Source organism: Musca autumnalis, unplaced genomic scaffold, assembly GCF_047663935.1.
Source record: "Musca autumnalis isolate F117 unplaced genomic scaffold, ASM4766393v1 scaffold_5, whole genome shotgun sequence".
NCBI classification, from domain to species: domain Eukaryota; kingdom Metazoa; phylum Arthropoda; class Insecta; order Diptera; family Muscidae; genus Musca; species Musca autumnalis.
In genome coordinates, this window is record NW_027412088.1 from 199,275,933 (window position 1) to 199,298,155 (window position 22,223).

A 22,223-nucleotide genomic window follows, 5' to 3' on the forward strand; every position below is an offset into this window, starting at 1 on the left:
GTAGTCATTTTAACATGCGGAACGGGGTCTTTGCCAATAATGGTCAAGTTTTCGTTGTGAACCATTTGAATATTGTTTTTATTTCCAAAAACCTATCCTGGAGCCCAAGGTGTTCCTTGACCAATATGCTGTTTGCCTTTGGACCTATTTATTGAATTTTATTTCTCTTTAACCCACAAAAAATAATTAATTTATATTGATAATTTTTTATTAAATTTATATTTTTGATTTCACAAACACACATGCGGCAGGACATCACAGGATAACTCTTAACATAAAATTTATTAACTATTTGTTATTATTTATTTTGTAAATGAATTATTGATACAACATTCTCGTTAAAGTTAATTGGTTTTATAAAATTGTACAACAACCACCACTGGTATAGACTACGGCCTGAGGTCTGGGTGGTGGTGGAGGTCCTCCCACAACAAGAGTTGCCTGGGGCTGGGGCATTCCAACGGCTACAACGGCTGGGGGTGGTGGTGGCATACCGCCGACTACAACAACCCCGGGTGGTGGTGGAGGTCGAGCACCCAAATTGATATTAACACCAACTCCAATACCAGGTCCTGGTGGTGGTGGACCAGGTCGTGGAGGACCCCAACCTGGACCAGGTGGCGGTGGTCCGGGTCTACCATATGGTGGTGGAGGACCACCAACACGTCCTTGACGTCCTGGAGGCGGCATTCTAGGACTTTAGGCCTGAAGAAAAATTTAAAAACTGCTCCCACAAAGAGCAAGCTAACTGTGCTCCAAGTTCTACCGAGTCACTTCTTAAACTAACACTTTTTCCCCACATCAAACAAAAATATGCGTCAAATGACCACCACACATTTTGATTAGTCAACAAAAGTTTTTATTTTTCTTTTCGGCCGCCAGATAAGAACTTCAAAAAATGTGTGTTTGGAAATCTTTGGGATTTAATTACAAATCAATCAGTGGGTAATTATGTTTGTCGTGATGTGATTTCATTTTCACACACAACTATGATAAAAATAATATCTAACAGTTTATCTTATCATTTAAACCCCGACTTTGTTTTGATATCTTTCATTCAAAAGGTACTTCCCAACGAGCGCACAGTGTGTTTGGCCATTAGACCGACCAGTGTTGTTAAGTGTTACACTATTTTCCATGTAGACTTTTTGTTATTGTTGTTATGTTTTTGTGTTTTTGTTATACTCACATTGGATTCATTTTCTCCAACAGCTTCGAACGTATACGATCTCTTTCCGATGCCCTTGTGGGCTGTGGTTCAATCTCATTTTGCCTTTCTCGTTCTATTGTTGCCGACAGTTCGTTATTCATTTCGACATGATTGTGTTCCATTTCTAAATGCGTTTGTGTCTTGACGGTCTCATATTTGCGATCATCTTCGGCGAAATTAAACACCTCGCTTAGTTCGTATTCTTTTAGCTGGAAAGAGAAGAAGAAAAAAATAATAATTAATTAGAAATAGGAAGAATTAAAAAAAATAATTTTAAAGAATTTTTAAAACAAAATTTAATATTTTAAACAAATATTTTCGAAACAGATTTTAAGATTTTTTTTAATAAAATTAATATTTTAGAGAATATTTGTAAATGGGACGGGCATTTTTAAGATTTTTTTCAAAACGAAACGAAATGATTTTTTTACAGAACAAAATGTAGATTTTTTATAGAATTTTTCAAAATAAAACCTGATTTTTTTTAAAAGATTTTTTTAGAACAAAACGTGTCCATAGATTTTTCCATAGATTTTTAACAAATTGTTTCAAAAAAAGTAATTTTTTAAAGAATTTTTCAAAAAATGAGGATTTTTTTAAAGAATTTTTCAAAACAAACCCTGGATTTTTAAAAGATTTTTTAGCAAATTTTAAACGAATGTTTTTTTAAAAAAAAGTAATTTTTTGAAAAATTTTTCAAAACAAAACGTGCACTTAAAAAAATCTTTATTTATATTTTTTAATAAGGATTTTAAATTTTTTTTTAGATTAGGATTTAAAAAAATTAAAAGATTTTTTTAAGAAAATTAAAAAAATTAAAAATTTAAAGTTAAAAATCTAATGACTTTAAAAAAGTTTAAAGATCGAATACTTCAGCTTAAGCAATCAGATTTAAAAAAAAACTAAAGAATTTATTTTTATTTATAAAAATTATTTAAAGATTTTTTTTAAACAAAAAGTAAATTTTTTAAAGATTTTTTCAAAATTGAAGATTAGACATATAAAATTAATTTGAAGATTTAAAAACAAGTAAGAAAGTATCAGTCAACTGTGCTGACAAAGATATACCACTGACAAAAAAAAGTTTGGAAAAATTTTTTGAAAGAGTTTTAAAGTTATCTTGCACAATAGGGTTTTAGAGCTTTTGGGCCATTATCTCAGGAAGTATTGATTTATTCCGGAAAAAATTGTACCATTGTAAATGGGGCCGCTAGAACAATCTACCGAAAAGAACGAAACCGATGCGAGTTGAGCTCTTAAACTTCACTTTTTCCGAATTTTGTGTGGGAGGTACCCGAAGGAGTGGAACGATATAGTCCATGTCCTAACCTGAAATAATAATATGTGCAAAGTCTGTACCAATCAGAAACTCCCTGCAAGAATTATCTTGCGGATTTGCCATTTTGGTTGCTGCCGTCAGTGTTTCTTGGAGATTTTAGGCTAATATCTCAAGATGTATGGACTTGCGCAAGAAAAAAATTGTACCGCCGTAAAGGGAGCCGCAAGGACAACCTACTGAAAAAAATTCAACACGATCCGAGAGGTGCTTTTAAAATTAACTTTATCCGAATTTTGTGTGAGAGGTACCCGAAGGAGTTTTAGTCCGTATTCGAGTCCGATATATATCTGGAACGAATAATACGATGTGCAAAGTTTGGACTAAATCAATTGGTCCCTTCTAGAGTTATCGTTCACACCATTTTACGGAAAAATTTTTAACTTTTGCGGGGAGGTACCCGAAGGATTGGACCGATATGGCCCATCTTCGAAGTTAAACTAAGTTTGGGCAAAATATTACGATGCCCAAAATTTGGTTCGAATCGGTTGATCCGTTCGAGAGTCATCGTGCGCCCCAGCCAGACAGACAGACATGGCTAAATCGACTCCAAATTGTCTGAAACGAATTTCGTCCAAACATACTTGGGGTCTAAAACCGTTATTTTGCTGAGGCACAGTTTTTGTCGTATCAAAGTGTTCTAGCCTAAAGGCTGAGGGTATAAAAATATTTAATTAATTAATGACAAAGATTAAAGAATTGTTCAAAACAAGACGTGATTAAACAAGAATAAAGATTTTGAATAAAAACTATTTAAAGAATTTTTAATTTTTTTTTTAAATTTTATAAAGATTTTTTCAAAACAAAGAATACATTTTTTTAAAAATGTTTCAAGATGATTAAAAACAATTAAAGATTAAAAGCAAACATTTTATTTTTTCAAAACAAAACGTGGATGTTTTTAACAAATTTTTCCAAAACAAAGAGTATTTTTTTTTAAGATTTATTTACAACAAAGGGTATATTTTTTATAGATTTTTTTTTTAAAGAAACCGTGGTTTTTTATAGAATTTTTCAAGACCAAACATGGACTAAAAAAACAAATATACATAGATTTGAAAAATGCTAAAGTTAAAAAAATTAATGCCTTTAAAAGTTAAAAAATAATTTATTTTTATTGATTTGAAAAAATTATTTAAAGAATTATTTCAAATTTTTAAAAAGATTTTTTTCTAAACAAAATGTAAAATTTGAGAGGATTTTTAAAAAATGAAAATGAAAGAATTAGAATAATTTGAAGATTTGAAAAAATATTTAATTAATTATGACAAATAATTTTTTTTAATATTACAGAATTATTCAAAACGAATGCTGATTAAAAAAATTAAAGATTTTTTATAACAATTTTTAAAGAATTATTTAAAGAATTTTAAGCATTTGTTATTTTTTTAAAGATTTTTTCAAAACAAAGAGTAAATTTTTTAATGATTTTTTGTTTGAAAAAACCGTGGATTTTTAAAGAACTTTATGAAAACAAAACTTGGAATTAAAAAAATATACATAACTTTAAAAAAATTCAAGATAAAAAATCAAAATAAAACGTGGATATTTTAATGAATTTTTTGAAAACAAAACGTAATTTTTTTACGGAATTTTTTCTAGGATTTTTACAGATTTTTCATAGATTTTTTTCTAAACAAAACGTGGATGTTAGAAAAGTTTTAAATTTTTTTTACGATTTTTTAAAGCCAAATGTAGACTTAAAAAAGGTTTAAAAATGTTTTAAAGATTTGTTTGTTTCAAAACAAAACGTGGACTTTTTTAAAGAGATTTAAACAGATTTTTTGAATAAATTAAAATAGGCGTGTATTTTTCAAAGACTTTTTAGAAAAAATATTAATTTCTTTAAAGAATTTTTTTCAACGTAAATTTTTTACAGCTGTTTTTTTTTGAACAAAACCTTGGCTTATTACAAAAAGTTTTTAAAATTATAAAATTGAATTTTGCAAAACAAAACGTGGAACTTTTAGAAAAAGATTTAAAAAACTAAGGAAGGAAAGGAAAAAACGTGGGTAAAACAAATTAAAAAAAAACGATTTTAAAATGAAATTTAAAGAATTTTTCAATACAAAATTAAAGATTTACAAAAATGTACGATTTTTAAACAAAAAAAAATTAAAAAAATAAAGATTGGACTATTTAAGAAATAAACAAAATTAAAGATTTTTTAAAAAAATAATCATTAAAATCTAAAGAATTTGTTATAACAAAACGTGGGTAAAAAATAAAAATTAAAAAAATTAAAATTTAAAAATAAAATTTAAAGAATTTTTCAAAAAAAAAAATTATCAATTAAAAAATAAGAATTTTTTAAAACAAAGGTGGTTTAAAAAATTACAGTTTTTAAAACAATTTAAAGATTTTAGAAAAGTAGAACAAAAATTAAGGATTTTGTTTGACATATTAACGATTAAATAATGTTGAAGAATTTGTTAAAACAAAGCGTGGCTTTAATTTGAAGAATTTAAAAAAAAATCTAAAAAAACCTGCTTTAAACATTAAAGATTTTTTTAATTTTATTTAAATAACTTTTTCAATTTTTGAAAATTTTTAAGTTTTTAAAGATTTTTTTTTAACAATTTTTTAAAGATTTTGTATAGTTTTTTTAAGATTATTTTTTTTAATTTTTTAACGGAGTTTTAATTATTATTTAACATATGTAAATTTTTTTAAATATAGACTAACGAAAATTAGAACAAAAATTAAGGATCCCGTTTGAGAAATTAACGCTTAAATATTGTTGAACAATTTTTTTAAACAAAACGTGGCTTAAAAAATATTTTTTTTTAAATTTGAAGAGTTTTAAAATATTTTTCTAAACAAAATCTGGTTTAAACATTAAAGATTTTTTTAATTATTTAAATAACATATTCAATTTTTGAAAACTAAAACAAAACATGGGCAAACATAAATTAAAAAAAATATATTTAAAAATTAAATTTAAAGAATTTTTCAAAACACAAGTAAAGATTTAAAAAAATTCCGATTTAAAAAAAAACACAAAAATAATTTAAAAAAACTAAAGATTGGACTATTAAAAAAAACAAAATTAAAAATTTTTAAAAAAATTAACGATTAAAAACTAAAGAATTTGTCATAACAAAACGTGGGTAAAGAAATACAAATTAAAAACAATTAAGATTTACAAATAAAATTTAAAGAATTTTTCAAAAAAAATTAAGGATTAAAAAAATAAGATTTTTTTTAAAACAAAAGATGGTTTAAGAAATTAAAGTTTTTAAAACAATTTAAAGATTTTAGAAAATTAGAACAAAAACAAGTAAAATGTATCAGTCGGCTTTGCCGACAGAGATATACCCTCAGCCTGTGTATATTGAAACAATTTTTTCCTAAAATACGTAAGTATTTAGGGGGTTTAAAAATTTTGGGCGTTTGAACCGGAAAAGATGTTGATTAGGCTTAAAGATCAAAAGTTTTGTGGAGGAGAAACTAAAAGAAATGGATCGACATTGACCGTTATGGAAGTCGATCTCCAGCCACAACATATGGTGCCGTAGGGGGTCTTTACACTCTTCGTGCCGTTTGCTCAAGAAGTATGGACTTGCCCCTAAAAAAACTTTTACTATTGAAATTGAGGCAACGAGTGCAAGTTGCTTCAATAAAAATCAAAGTGATTCGATATCAGGTCTTAAAGTGAACTTATCCGAAATTTTGTGTGGGAGGTACCGGATGGAGTGGACAAATATTTGTACCTGATCTATATCTGGTAGATATATTAGGATGTGTAAAGTATGGACCAATTCGGCCACTCCCTTCAAGAATTACCGTACAAACAATTTTTCCGAACATTTTTGAAATTTTGTTGGGGAGGTACTTGAAGGAGTGGACCGATATGTCTTAACTTCGAACTTAAACTATGTTTGGACAAAATATTACTAAGACCAAATTTTGGACCGAATCGGCAGATCCGTTCGAGTCTTATCTTGCGCTCCAACCACCTCACAGGGTGTCATAGGAGTTTTGTGCAACTTTCAGGCTATTTTCTCAGGAAGTATGGACTTACCCCTGATAAAACTTGTACCGTCGTATGGGGAGCAGTAAATACAAGTTGCTAAAACAACGGACATTGCTCAATCGACTCCAAATTGTCTGAAACACATTTCGTCCAAACATACTTGGGTTCTAAAACCATTATTTCGATGAGGCATATTTTGCCCGTATGAAAATGTGTATACCCTCGTTAGCATAAATGCTGAGGGTATAACTAAGGATTTTGTTTGACAAAATAACGATTAAATAATGTTGATAAACTTTTTAAAACAAAACGTGGCTTAACAAATTATTTTTTTAATTAGTTTTAAAAAATTATTCTAAACAAAACCAGGTTTAAAAATTAAGGATTTTTTTTAAATTATTTAATGAATGTTTTTTTAACAACAATATTTTAAAGTTTTTTTTTTTTTAATTTTTTAACGGAATTTTAATTATTTTTTTAACATTTGTAATTTTTTTTAAATATAGACGAACGAAAATTAGAACAAAAATTTAGGATTTTGTTTGACAAATTAAAAAGTTAAAAGTTTAATTTTTTTATTTATTTATTTATTTATTTATTTATTTATTTAAAATATTTATTATAATAACAAATTATAATAAAATTATAGTAATAAAGCACCAGTAATTTTTTTAAATTTGAAGAGTTTTAAAATTTTTTTCTAAACAAAACCTGGATTAAGAATTTAAGATTTTTTAAAATTATTTAAATAACTTTCTCAATTTTTGGAAATTCTTAATTTTTAAAGAATTTTGTTAAAAAAAAAACAATTTTTTAAAGATTTTTTTAATTTTAAACGGAGTTTTAATTGTTTTTTAACATTTGTAATTTTTTTAATTATAGACGTGCTGAAGCACGTCTCTATAGAAGAGCTGTAGCACGTCTTTATAGACGAGTCGAAGGGCGCTTTAAAAACCTATTCTCTTTTATTTTGGTCGCCATAACCACATGCCCGGGTGCCACCTTGGTGCAATGGTACGCAGTCACGCCTTGCACACTGTATGGCCGTATTGGATTCCCTGGCCAAGAAAATCACATTTTCAAGGGTGCCAAAAATACCCCTCACGTAATGTTGTGGGGTCTTAAAACACGCCCTTCGGACTCAGGTATATAAAGTAGGACTCATATCATTGAGCTCATATAAATATACCTGCAGATACAACACAAGGGACTATAGAAAATATTCGTTAGGGTTTCTCATTAAAACAAATCTGTGACCATATGTAAGGTTTAATTTTAACAGTCTTGTTATGAGTGTCTTCTTCTTTATATCTAGACTTTACCTCCCTTTTGGGGTATAAATGTTAAATAATACCTAAATTATAATATTGACTTTAATATTACAATAATAATTTAAATAAATTGTTATTACCATGACGGTAACATTTGCAAGCATTCTTTTTTAGACTTGAATGGCCTCCTACTTCCTCCTAGGAAGCAAAACCAGCAGCTCATTGAAATTAAATTTATTGCCTTACAGGTGCCTAAATTGTAACGGAAATTAAGCATAAAATAAAACAATAATTTTAAATTTCTAAATAACAAACGAACGAATGAACTTTGAAATACATTTATTTTTGTCTAAGCTTTGGTTACGGATTCTCTTGGCTATGGTATATAAATATTTATTTCCTCAAAAAGGCCATATTCCCAGCAAACTAGAAAACGAAACATAAAATTTAATAGAGCAGAAATATTCATTTTATTATAAACAAAATATGTTAAAATAATAAACACCTTTGATTGCAAAGGTGGAAACAAATCCATAAAAATTCATTAAGTGGAAAACTACAAAAGGTAGAGCGAGAGCGAATCAATAAAACAAAATCTCTATGGCGGAACAGAACACCTTATGCCTCAAGGGAGGATTTTGTGTGGAAAAACAAGAGTTTTTTCTCGTTCCCATTATCTTTGTCAATTCATGCCTAATTTACACATGCCACCCATCATCGTCATTATTGTCAACTTCAATACCATCATCAGCAGCCACAACAGCTCTGTTGTTGATCTTAGCAGGGTATTTTCTGGCATTGGCCTACTCCTACTGAGCTGTCGATTGTTATCACCTTGTGTGTGTGTGTGTCTGGATCTCTGTAATACTAAAAAATTCCTTTATCCATTCATCCAGGATGAAAATGAACAACAACTTTTCTTACATTTTTTTCTTCTTCTTCTCTTGCTTTCGTTTCTTTTTGTTCGTTTCTGTCTTTGGCATAAATTGTTTTGGAAAAAATCTCTGTTACTTTGGTTGTTTTTATTATTGTGAAGAACATTGGAATGTTTTTCGGATAACTGCAAAGAAGAACAAGCTGTAAATTCACAAAGGAATTTTCACAGTTAGCTTTTACAGGCATGAATAGGATTATGGATTTTAATGTCATATTTCAAAAGAAGTTTGTTTGCTTTTTCTTTTGCTGAAAGGTGTGTGTGTGTAAGTGGGTTTCCATGTTCTTTTCTGTTTTCTTCCGCATGTTAAACACAGATTTCAATGTAAGGATTTCTGGGGTTTTGTTAACTTTTTAAAAGGAATAACCAAAACAAGAGGCCTGTAAAAATGTATGCAACACAGAGGAATGTAATATGGAAGGCCAATTTAAACAGTTAGCGGCAATTTAGGCTGTGTAGGATACTTTACCGTATCCTACTTTTGAAAAAATACTTACATTTAATAATTATTATGAGGAGCTTCTTTAGAGACATTTTTTTACAAAATGAAACTGTAATGTTGCCTATCCTGATAATCAAAGCCAATCATACAGTATTCAGGCCGGTTGTGCTTAACATTGCCCACGGTGGCACCTCACTTATAGAAGGTGGGCATACATTACAGTGTGTGTTTACATAGAAGGTACGTTCACTTGCTCTCAGTTAGGGCTCGCTGGTGCGCAATTCTCCAAAAAGATCCCAAGAATGTCTTTCTGTTCTGAATGACCTCCCTATGGATGATCTCAAAATCCCAAAGAGCAGAATAATAATATAAACAGAAGTTTTTATCGAAGAAGAATGGACACGATCTTCATAGAATAGCAGAAGCTCTTCTAATGAACGCAGAAGAAGAAAAGCCGATACTCTGCTCACAGAAAATAAAGATAGATATTCCCAAAAAAAAAAAAGATATTCCAAAAAAAAATAAAAAATAATAAAATAAAAAAACATACTAAAATATATTTCATAGTTGACCCGAGGCTCTTCTCATAGAAAACTAGAAGCTCTTCTAAAGAGAAAGAACAAAAACAAATTTCATAGAAAATCAGCAGCATTATTCTTCATATTCTCGTAGGAGGAAAAAAATAGGAGGTATATTTTTTCCAAAAAGATACTACCAACAGAAGTGCAAATTGTCCTTTTATATATATGAAGTACAAAACCTCTTCTTATATTGAAGAGCAAAAGCTCTTCTTATGGAGAATCCAAAACTCTTCTTAGAGAAGGGGGTGAAAGAGAATTTTCACTGCTACAACATTTTCTTTAATCCTATTTCGATAGGGCTTGCGGTTTCCAAGCAAAATCGTGAAAACCTAAAAAGGCCTTAAAAACGTGAATTTTGACCGCGATTTTGTTTTTTTGATTTTTCTCATCTATGAAAATTGTAGTTTCAGAAACCGCAAAAACTTCCCAGGTGTAAGCACCTTTCATTTAAATTTAGTTAAGGCGCACCGTGACATGTTTTCTTATAGAAGTTCGAGCGTTTGTTATAGAAAAACAAAGCTCTTCTCATGGAATATCAAAGACTCATAAGATCAAATGCTCTTTCTATTGAATATCAATACCTCTTCTTATTATAGAAAAGTCAACGCTCTTCCAATAAGAGAGCAAAAGCTTTTCTTAGATATGAGCGAAAGTTTTTCTTATAGATAAAGGAGCTAAAGCTATTCGCTTAGAAAAGCAAAGTTCTTCCAATGGAAGACCGAAGACTCTATAAATCAAAAGCTTTTCCTATAGAATAACAAAAATTCTTCTTATAATAGAAGAGCAAATGTTTTTCTAATAGGAGAGCAACAACTCTTGCTAAATAAAAGCGAGAGGTCCTTTTAATAGATAGAAGAGCAAAAGCTCTTCGTGTAGAAAAGCAAAAGCTTTTTTTCATAGAAGGGTACAATTTCTTCTTATGTAATGCCAAACGGTCTTCTTTTAGAAAAGCGTACAGTGAAAGCTTTTCTTATAGAAAAACAACAGTTCTTCGTATGGAAGAACAGAGGCTATTTTTATGGAAGTATTAAAGCTCTTCTTATACAAAAAAAAATGCTTAAGACCTAATAAGACCACTAGAGGCCTTCTTTAGGCAAAAAAAGAACTCTTAAGGACTTCCATAAACAACACAAAACCTATTGAAGTCTTCTCTAGGGAACAGAAGAACTCTTGAAATCTTCCAAAGGGAATTGAAGACCTCTTCAAGTCTTCTATAGGGAAAAGAAGACACCTCGAGGTCTTCTATAAGAAGCAGAAGACCTCTTGAAGTCTTCTATAGGGAAAATAAGACCTCTTGAAGTCTTCTATAGGGAAAAGAAGACCTCCTGAATTCTTCTAAACGGAAAAAAAGACCTCTTGAGGGCTTCTATGGGCATCAGAGAATCTTTTGTGGCAAATGAGACCTTTCGAGGTCGTCTTTAGGTAACAGAATACCTCTTGAGGCCTTCCATAGACAGCAGAGAACATCTTGTGGTTTACTATAGGCAACGGTGACCTCTCGATGTCGTATTAAGGCAACGGAAGACCTCTAGAGGTCTTCTATAGGCAACTGAAGACCCCTGGAGGACTTCTATACACAACAGAAGACGTCTTGAAATCTTCTATAGGGAAAGGAAGGCCTCTTGAGGGCTTCTGTGGGCATGTGAGAACCTATTGTGGCAAATGAGAACTTTCGAAGTCGTATTTAGGCAACCGAAGACCTCTTGAAGTCGTCTGTAGGCAACAGAAGACCTCGTGAAGTTTTCTCTTGGCAACAGAAGATCTCTTGAGGTCTTGAGATCTTATATAAGAAAAGAAGACCTCTTGAGGTTTCTATGGGCATCTGAGAAAATCATGTGGCAAATGAGACCTTTCGAAGTCATCTTTATGCAACCGAAAACCTCTTGAGGTCTTTCACAGACAACAGAGAACCTCTTGTGGTTTACTATTGGTAACGGAGACCCCGAAGTCGTCTCAAGGCAACGGAGACCCCTCAAAGTCGTCTTAAGGCAACAGAAGACCTGTAGAGGTCTTCTATAGGCAACAGAAGACCTCTGGAGGTCTTCTATAGGCAACAGAATATCTTTAGAGGTCTTCTATAGGCAACAGAATACCTTTAGAGGTCTTCTATAGGCATCAGAAGGCCTCTTAAAGTCTTCTATAGGGAAAAGAAGACCTCTTGAGGGCTTCTATGGGCATCTGAGAACCTCATGTGGCAAATGAGAACTTTCGAAGTCGTCTTTAGGCAGCAGAAAACCTCTTGAAGTCATATGTAGGCAACAGAAGAACTCTTAAAGTCGTTTGTTGGCAACAAAAGACCTCTCGAGGTCTTCTATAGGCATCAGAAGGCCTCTTGAAGTCTTCTATAGGGAAAAAAAGACCTCTTGAGGGCTTCCATGGGCATCAGAGAGCCTCTTGTGGCAAATGAGACATTTCGAAGTCGTCTTTAGGCACCCGAAGACCTCTTGAAGTCGTCTGTAGGCAATAGAGAACCTTTTGGGTTTTCTATAGGCAACGAAGACCTCTCGAAGTCGTCTTAAGATAACATAAGACCTGTAGAGGTCTTCTATAGGCAACAGAAGACCTCTGGAGGTCTTCTATAGGCAACAGAATACCTTTAGAGGTCTTCTATAGGCAACAGAATACCTTTCAAGGTCTTCTATAGGCAACAGAAGTCGCCTGTAAGCCTTCCATAGACAGCAGGAGACATCTTGAAATCTTCTATAAGGAAAAGAAGACATCTTGACGGCTTCTATGGGCATCTGACAACCTCATGTGGCAAATGAGACCTTTTGAAGTCGTCTTTAGGCAACAGAAGACCTCTTGAAGTCGTCTGTGGGCAACAGAAGAGGTCTTGAAATCTTCTATAAAGAAAAGAAGACCTCTTGAGGCTTTCTATGGGCATCTGAGAACCCCATGTGGCAAATGAGATCTTTCGAAGTCAGCTTTAGGCAACCGAAAACCTCTTGAGGTCTTCCATAGATAGCAGAGAACCTCTTGTGACTTACTTTAGGCAACGGAGACCTCTCGATATCGTCTTAGGGCAACAAAAGAAACAGAAAACCCCTGGAGGACTTCTAGACAGCAGAAGACCTCTTGAAGTCTTCTATAGGGAAATGAAGACCTCTTGAGGACTTCTATGGGCATCTGAGAACCTCTTGTGGCAAATGAGACTTTTCGAAGTCGTCTTTAGGCAACAGAAGACCTCTTCAAGTCGTCGGTAGACAACACAGAACCTCTTGTGGTTCACTATTGGCAACTGAGACCCCTCGAAGTCGTCTTAAGGCAACAGAAGACCTCTTGAGATCTTGAAGTCTTCTATAGGGAAAAGAAAACCTCTTGAGGGCTTCTATGGGCATCAGAGAACCTCTTGTGGCAAATGAGACTTTTCGAAGTCGTCTGTTGGCAACAGAAGACCTCTCGAGCTCTTCTATAGGCATCAGAAGGCCTCTTGAAGTCTTCCATAGCGAAAAGAAGACCTCTTGAAGGCTTCTATGGGCATCTGAGAACCTCATGTGGCAAATGAGACCTTTCGAAGTCGTCTTTAGGCAGCAGGAAACCTCTTGAAGTTATCTGTAGGCAACAGAAGACCTAAAGTCGTTTGTTGGCAACAAAAGACCTCTCGAGGTCTTCTATACGCATCAGAAGACCTCTAGAGGTCTTCTATAGGCAACAGAATACCCTTAGAGGTCTTCTATACTCAATAGAAGACCCCTGTAAGCCTTCCATAGACAGCAGGAGACGTCTTGAAATCTTCTATAAGGAGACGAAGACATATTGACGGCTTCTATGGGCATCTGACAACCTCATGTGCAAATAAGTCCTTTCGAAGTCGTCTTCAGGCAACAGAAGACCTCTTGAAGTCGTCTGTAGGCAACAGAAGACCTCTTGAGGTTGTCTGTTGGCAACAGAAGACCTCTTGAGGTCTTCTATAGGCAACAGAAGACCTCTTGAGATCTTGAAGTCTTCTATAGGGAAAAGAAGACCTCTTGAGGGCTTCTATGGGCATCAGAGAACCTCTTGTGGCAAATGAGATCTTTCAAAGTCTTCTTTATTTAACAGAAGACCTCTTGAAGTCGTCTGTAGACAACAGAGAACCTCTTGTGGTTTACTATAGACAACGGAGACCCCTCGAAGTCGTCTGTTGGCAACAGAAGACCTCTCGAGGTCTTCTTTAGGCAACAGAAGACCTCTTGAGGTCTTGAAGTCTTCTATAGGGAAAGAAGACCTCTTGAGGGCTTCTATGGGCATCTGAGAACGTCATGTGGGAAATGAGACCTTTAGAAGTCGTCTTTAGGCAGCAGAAAACCTCTTGAAGTCATTTGTAGGCAACAGAAGATCTCGTGAAGTTGTCTCTTGGCAACAGAAGACCTCTTGAGGTCTTTAAATCTTCTATAAGAAAAACAAGACCTCTTGACGGCTTCTATGGGCATCTGACAACCTCATGTGGCAAATGAGACCTTTTGAAGTCGTCTTTAGGCAACAGAAGACCTCTTGAAGTCGTCTGTGGGCAACAGAAGACCTCTTGAAGTTGTCTATTGGCAACAGAAGACCTCTTGAAGTTGTCTGTTGGCAACAGAAGACATCTTGAAGTCTTCTATAGGGAAATGAAGACCTCTTAAGGACTTCTATGGGCATCTGAGAACCTCTTGTGGCAAATGAGACTTTCCGAAGTCGTCCTTAGGCAACAGAAGACCTCTTCAAATCGTCTGTAGACAACACAGAACCTCTTGTGGTTCACTATTGGCAACTGAGATCCCTCGAAGTCGTCTTAGGGCAACAGAAGACCTCTTGAGATCTTGAAGTCTTCTATAGGGAAAAGAAAACCTCATGAGGGCTTCTAGGGGCATCAGAGAACCTCTTGTGGCAAATGAGATCTTTCGAAGTCTTCTTTATCCAACAGAAGACCTCTTGAAGTCGTCTGTAGACAACAGAGAACCTCTTGTGGTTTACTATAGGAAACGGAGACCCCTCGAAGTCGTCTTAAGGCAACAGAAGACCTCTTGAAGTCGTCTGTAGGCAACAGAAGACCTCTCGAGGTCTTCTATAGGCAACAGAAGACCTCTTGAGGTCTTGAAATCTTCTATAGGGAAAAGAAGACCTCTTGAGGGCTTCTATGGGCATCTGAGAACCTCATGTGGCAAATGAGACCTTTCGAAGTCGTCTTTAGGCAGCAGAAAACCTCTTGAAGTCGTCTGTAGGCAACAGAAGGCCTCTTGAAGTCGCCTGTTGGCAACAGAAGACCTTTCGAGGTCTTTTATAGACAACAGAAGACCTCTTTTATAGACAATAGAAGACAAGTAGGTTTTCTTATAGAATTCCAGAAGTTCTGTCCGTGACTTTTTTTTAAGGATTTAGGAAGTCGGGTATGTTTTAAAAGGGGTCAGAAAATCTTCTATTAGGAGACCTCATGGTCGTCTGTGAAATGAATAAGAGAAGATTTTAATATTCTATGTAATAAAATGTTTTCCAGAAGGCACATAGGGAGACTTCTCTTATATCAATGAGTGCACCCCCATGTATATTAGCTTAATGACATGGGACCTACTTTTTACAGTTTAATCCGAATGGTATGTCTTACGACGACATTGGTTGAGAAGTTCTACTGAGGGTATTTTTGCCATATTTGAAAATAATGTCTGGAGCGTGCCATCTCATAGTAGAAATTAGTAGGCATTAAGTAGTTCAGTAAGTCATTCCAATATATTAAAAGTTTTAGCAGGTTTATCAAGAAGATATACATGCAAGCTCCAGTACGTCTTGTTCTAAAGCAAAACTGAAGATATTCTCATACAAAAACGAAAGTTCCTTTCATAATGTCCCCTCTTCTCCTTCCATTCCAATTTGAAAATTCTCCCCTCATAAATTTAAATTAATTTTTATTTCATGGCACTTTTGAAATAACTAAACGGAAAAACACAACAGCAACAAAAAACATGATTTGTGTTTTAGTAAATGCTTTCGTTTTGCTTCCGTTTAAATATTTCCTGTCGGTTTTTTTTTGCTTTTCATTCAAACCTAGAGGAGAAAAAAAACACGTCCACCTCTTATTTCACTGAATAATTTGTGACTTGCATACATTCATATGTGCGTGAGTGGAAATAAATATGTATTTATGTTAGTTTGTGTGTGCGTTGTGGCAGCCACATTTATGTTGCCACTGGTGGTGGTGGTCTACTTTTTCATGAAATTCAAAACAAACTGAACTTCATGGAAAAAAGTAGAGAGAGAAAAAACAAAACCAGAAATCAGTTCACGTAAATGAGGTACAAATTTTCATTTCAAATATAATTAAGAGGAAATTTCAGATTTTTTCCTACTTTTTGTTTCAAACACCCCATTTCTGGTTAACATGATGGCTAAATAAATGAGTTGTTGTAATGTTGGCTTGGCAAAAAAAATATTCAATGTTTGCTTAGGGGTTTTTTTACTTGGTTAGGATTTCAATGGTGAATGGCGGCAAAGGAATGGGTGGATGGATGGCATGGCAGTTAGATAATATTGTTGTTGTTCTAGTTAATGCTTTATATTTCCTTCAGTTGAACATAATGAGTTTTACCGGCTACACAATGGCTTTGCCATGTAACAGATTTTGACATGATTTATAATGAAATAACTCACAAATGATGATGATGACAACAAGCATAAATGGTAAAGAATGTATGCGAAAAGGGAAATGGGTGGGGGAAGGAACCTAAGAGGTAGAAAGAAAAATGTGAAGAATACTATGAGTAAAAAAGAACAGAAAAAAGGATTATGCACCCTATTACTTCCTTAAACATCCTTGTTTGCTTTCGGCCATTCCCTATGAATTCTGAAGAATAGATTTCAGTCATCTCAAAGCATAACCTCTTGTAAAATTTCTTGGGTATCTTTCTCTACATATGCTTCTGCAAAAAAACTGTGCGCCAAAACTTTGCAATTCATGATTATTAAAATTTGCTTCGTTTTCCTTATTTGGCAAAACTTTTTTTCCACTTGCCTCGAAGCAAAATAAAATTTCCGAACCGAAAAATAAAGAGGAACATGAAACATGATTTCATGTTAATGAATCATTAGTAATTTTTAATGATGTTGTTAATATTCTTCTTCGACGAAGTAAGCAAAAGGCAACAAATGGGGAATACGATAACATTTTACTCCAAACGGTACGAGGCAACAGAGAGAGGGGGCGCAAAAAGAACCCAAAGCACCTCCCAAACGGAAGTGTTGCTAATTTGTAACTAATTATGTTGTTGAGATTGCTTGCCCTAAATTGCCAAGGAGGTGCCTAACAGGCAAATATGCGAAAATACTTAAAGTTGAAGAGTGCTTTTGACATATGAGAGCACTTAACATAGATATGCTTTTACTCGTACTGGAAGGGCGAGTGACTGACGACATACGCACATTGTACTTTACATGTTTATATAGGGATACAAACACTCAATCACACATAGCTACTTACCTTAATAAATTGAAATGTCGCCATGGGCGGTAAACGTTTACTTTTCGGATAGAAGAAACTACCCGCCGGATGTGCTGGATAACGTGATGTAATACGATAGATGACACCCTGTGGCGATGTTGGCCAATTGGGAGCGGTAAAGGTGAAACCATTGTCAGTGCCAGCATCCAAGGGGTCCATTTCAACGGTGACGGTATCAATCCAGGAGCCACCAACGCAAAGCTGAAATTGGAAGAAAAAGAGAAGATTTATTAATTGAATTTATTTAAAATCAGAATAAAGGGTTTACCCTCAGGCACAACACAACCTAAATTAAAGAAAAAATTGACAGAAGACAAGAATGTGTTTTACAACGATTTTTTAAATCCTTACAGGAGATCACAAAAATTCTCGAGTAGTTCTTGAAAATTCTTTAAAAAATCCACGTTTTTTTGGCCTAAGAGGAGCCCACAACAATTCTTCAAAAAGTTACGTGTTGTGGCCCACGTGGAGGACAGAGAAATTCTTTAAAAAATCCACGTTTTGTGGTATTAAACGAGGCCATAAAAAACCCACGAGGGGCCAGAAAAAATCTTTAAAAAATCTACGTTTTGTGGCCTAAGAGGAGGCCAGAGAAATTCTTTAAAAATCCACGTTTTGCGGCCTAAGACAAGGCCAGAAAAATTCTTTAAAAAATCCACGTTTTGCGGCCTAAGAGGAAGCTAGAAAAAATTCTTAAAAAAATCCACGTTTGGTGGCCTAAGAGGAGGCCAGAAAAATTCTTTAAGAAAATCCACGTTTTGTGGCCCAAAGGGAGGCCACAAAAATTCGTCAAAAAATCCACGTTTTGTGGCCCAAAGGGAGCCACAAAAACTCTTTAAAAAAATCCACGTTTTGTGGCCGCAGATGCGGCCAGAAAAATTCTTTAAAAATCTACGGTTTGTGGCCAAAGAGGATGCCAGAAAAATTCTTTAAAAATCCACGTTTTGTGGCCAAAGAGGAGACCAGAAAAACCCTTTAAAAAAGCCACGTTTTGTGGCCTAAGAGGAGGCCACAAAAATTCTTTAAAAAATCCACGTTTTGTGGCCTAAATGAGGCCAGAAAAATTTTTTAAAAAATCCACGTTTCGTGGCCTAAGAGGAGGCCAGAAAAATTCTTTTAAAAAATCGAAGTTTTGTGTCCCAAGAGGAGGCCAGAAAAATTCTTTTAAAAAATCGAAGTTTTGTGTCCCAAGAGGAGGCCAGAAAAATTCTTTAAACAACCAGGTTTTTTGGTCTAAGAGGAGGCCAGAAAAATTCTTAAAAAAATCCATGTTCTGTGGCCATAGAGGAGGCCAGAAAAATTCTTTTAAAAAATCGAAGTTTTGTGTCCCAAGAGGAGGCCAGAAAAATTGTTTAAACAACCAGGTTTTGTGGCCTAAGAGGAGGCCAGAAAAATTCTTTAAAAAATCCACGTTTTGTAGCCCAAGAGGAGGCCACAAAAATTCTTAAAAAATCCACGTTTTGTAGCCCAAGAGGAGGCCACAACAATTCTTAAAAAATCCACGTTTTTTGGTCTATGGGAGGCAAGAAAAATTCTTTACAAAATCCACATTTTGTGGCCTAAGGGAGGCCATAAAAATTCTTTAAAAATCTACGGTTTGTGGCCAAAGAGGAGGCCAGAAAAATTCTTTAAAAATCCACGTTTTGTGGCCAAAGAGGAGGCCAGAAAAACCCTTTAAAAAAGCCACGTTTTGTGGCCTAAGAGGAGGCCACAAAAATTCTTTAAAAAATCCACGTTTTGTGGCCTAAATGAGGCCAGAAAAATTTTTTAAAAAATCGAAGTTTTGTGTCCCAAGAGGAGGCCATAAAAATTCTTTAAACAACCAGGTTTTTTGGTCTAAGAGGAGGCCAGAAAAATTCTTAAAAAAATCCATGTTCTGTGGCCATGGAGGAGGCCAGAAAAATTCTTTTAAAAAATCGAAGTTTTGTGTCCCAAGAGGAGGCCAGAAAAATTCTTTAAACAACCAGGTTTTGTGGCCTAAGAGGAGGCCAGAAAAATTCTTTAAAAAATCCACGTTTTGTAGCCCAAGAGGAGGCCACAAAAATTCTTAAAAAATCCACGTTTTGTAGCCCAAGAGGAGGCCACAAAAATTCTTAAAAAATCCACGTTTTGTGGTCTATGGGAGGCAAGAAAAATTCTTTACAAAATCCACATTTTGTGGCCTAAGGGAGGCCACCAAAAATTCTTTAAGAAAAACACGTTTTGTGGCCTAAGAGGAGGCCAGAAAAATCCTTGAAAAAATCCACGTTTTGTAGCCCAAAAAAAATTTTTTTAATAATCCACGTTTTGTGGCCTAAGAGGAGGCCAGAAAAATTCTTTAAAAAGTCCACGTCTTATGGTCTAAGAGGAGGTCTTAAAAATTCTTTAAAAAATCCACGTTTTGTGGCCTAAGAGGAGGCCAGAAAAATTCTTTAAAATGTCCACGTCTTATGGTCTAAGAGGCGGTCTTAAAAATTCTTTAAAAAATCTACGGTTTGTGGTCTAAAAGGAGGCCACAAAAATTCTTTAAAAAAATCCACGTTTTGTGGACTAAGAGGAGACCAGAAAATTTTTTTAAAAAAAATCCACGTTTTTTGGCCTAAGAGGAGACCAGAAAAATTCTTTAAAAAAATCCACGTTTTTTGGTCTAAGATGGGGCCAGAAAAATTCTTATAAAAATCCATGTTCTGTGGCCATAGAGGAGGCCACAAAAATTATTTAAAAATCCACGTTTTGTGGCCCAAGAAGAGGCCACAAAAATTCTTTAAAAATCCATGTTTTGTGGCCCAAGAGGAGATTAGGAAAATTCTTTAAAAAATTCAGGTTTTGTGGCCCAAGAGGAGAAAATTCTTTAAAAAATTCAGGTTTTGTGACCTTAGAAGACGTTTTGTGGCCCAAGAGGAGGCCACAAAAATTCTTTAAAAATCCATGTTTTGTGGCCAAAGAGGAGGTTAGGAAAATTCTTTAAAAATCCATGTTTTGTGGCCCAAGAGGAGGTTAGGAAAATTCTTTAAAAAATCCATGTTTTGAGGCCTAAGAGGAGGCCAGGTAAATTCTTTAAAAATCCACGTTTTGTGGGCTAAAAGGAGGCCACAAAAATTCTTTAAAAAATCGACGTTTTGTGGACTAAAAGGAGGCCACAAAAATTCTTTAAAAAATCTACGGTTTGTGGTCTAAAAGGAGGCCACAAAAATTCTTTAAAAAAATCCACGTTTTGTGGACTAAAAGGAGGCCACAAAAATTCTTTAAAAAATTGACGTTTTGTGGACTAAAAGGAGGCCACAAAAATTCTTTAAAAAATCTACGGTTTGTGGTCTAAAAGGAGGCCACAAAAATTGTTTAAAAAATCCACGTTTTGTGGACTAAAAGGAGGCCACAAAAATTCTTTAAAAATCGATGTTTTGTGGCCCAAGAGGAGGTTAGGAAAATTCTTTAAAAATCCATTTTTTGTGGCCCAAGAGGAGGTTAGGAAAATTCTTTAAAAAATTCATGTTTTGAGGCCTAAGAGGAGGCCAGGTAAATTCTTTAAAAAATCCACGTTTTGTGGGCTAAAAGGAGGCCACAAAAATTCTTTAAAAAATCGACGTTTTGTAGACTAAAAGGAGGCCACAACAATTCTTTAAAAAATCCTCGTTTTGCAGCCTAAGGAGAGGCCACAAAAATTCTATAAAAAATATTCGTTTTGTTGCCTAAGCAAAAAATACACTTTGGTCGCCTCAGCGGAGGCCACACATTTTCTTTAAAAAAAATCCACGATTTGTGGACTAGGAGGAGGCCGCAAAAGTTCCTTAAAAAATCCACGTTTTGTGGCGTTCTTTAAAAATTCACGTTTTGTGGTTTGAGAGGAGGCTTCACAAATTCTTTAAAAACCCAAATTTTGTTATCTGGGATGAGGTCTCAAAAATTCTTCAAGAACTCCATGTTTTCTGCTTTGGGACGAACCCTCAAAATCGTAAAGGTCAGCCCTCAAAAATTCTTTAAAAATCCAAGTTTTTTGGTCTATAAAGGACCTCAAAATTCTTTAAAAAAATCTTCTTTTTCTGTATATCAAAGGCCTCAAAAATTCTTTAAAAAATCCACGTTTATGGTCTATGCTATGACTCAAAAGATACATTGTAGTGTATCATAGCGTAGACAATGATTATATAGTGGGCATGTGGGACGTATACATATCGACAATACTTATAACTCTTATTTAAGTGTTTTCTTACGTTTTTTTTTGTTCACCTTAAAGAAGACCTTTTATGAAGCGACTTTATTTTCCTTTCCCCTGCTCCACCCAACTCCATTAATTTGCTATATCAATTTCCTCCGAAATATAGTTATGCATGCCATTAAGTAATTTGTAACAAACCGTTTTACTCTTAACTATCCGTCGTCTGTTTCCTATTACCACCCTCCGTCATTAACCAGGAAGACATTGTTAAATGAATGGCGGCACTTACCTGAAATGAATCGACCCCTATAAACCAATCCGGTGAAGGTACAATGCGTGTCATTAATGACACCAAACTGTGATTGCTATCGACAAAGAATTTCGCCTCGCTGCGTCCCGCACCTTGACTGATGGCTGGTAAAGTGAATTCATCGAAAATGTTACGTTCACTGGACAGCGGCGTATTATGATTGTTGCGTGTTGTTGTTGTTGTCGTAGTCGTCGCTGTGCTAGACGATGATGATAATTTTGGTTCTGCTGCTTGTGACTGTTTTTGTTGTTGCAATTGTAGCTGTTGTTGTTCACCTAATGGCGTATCCAATATTTCACTTTTACCCGTTTCGGCAAATTGTTTAACACCGGATGTTGCCTGTTGGCCGATGTGATATAAAGCATATTTGGCGTCATGTGTACGTCCTGCAAAAGGAGGAAGAAGAAAAAAACGAATGGAAAGGAGGTTAGAATTTAGTATTAGAAATCAATAATAGTTAGTTTGGAAAATTGCTATAATTTAAAACAAGTGGCTTATTTCAACTTTAAATTGATGGTTAAAATTACGTTTTTTTTGTAGTTTTTGCGTAATTTTACTGGAATAGATAAAAGAATTTTTAA

General features: G+C 34.2%; 1 protein-coding gene across 1 annotated transcript in view; it reads right to left on the reverse strand.

Moving 5' to 3' along the window:
- mspo (M-spondin) overlaps positions 1-22,223 on the reverse strand; it is a 163,916-nt gene that overhangs the window by 9,234 nt on the left and 132,459 nt on the right. Inside the window, exons 2-4 of the mRNA XM_073957373.1 lie at positions 21,622-22,028; positions 17,177-17,398; positions 1,190-1,419 (exon numbers count right to left, since the gene is read on the reverse strand). Of these exons, the coding sequence (XP_073813474.1) occupies positions 1,190-1,419; positions 17,177-17,398; positions 21,622-22,028 (859 nt within the window). The remainder of the gene's footprint in view (positions 1-1,189; positions 1,420-17,176; positions 17,399-21,621; positions 22,029-22,223) is intronic.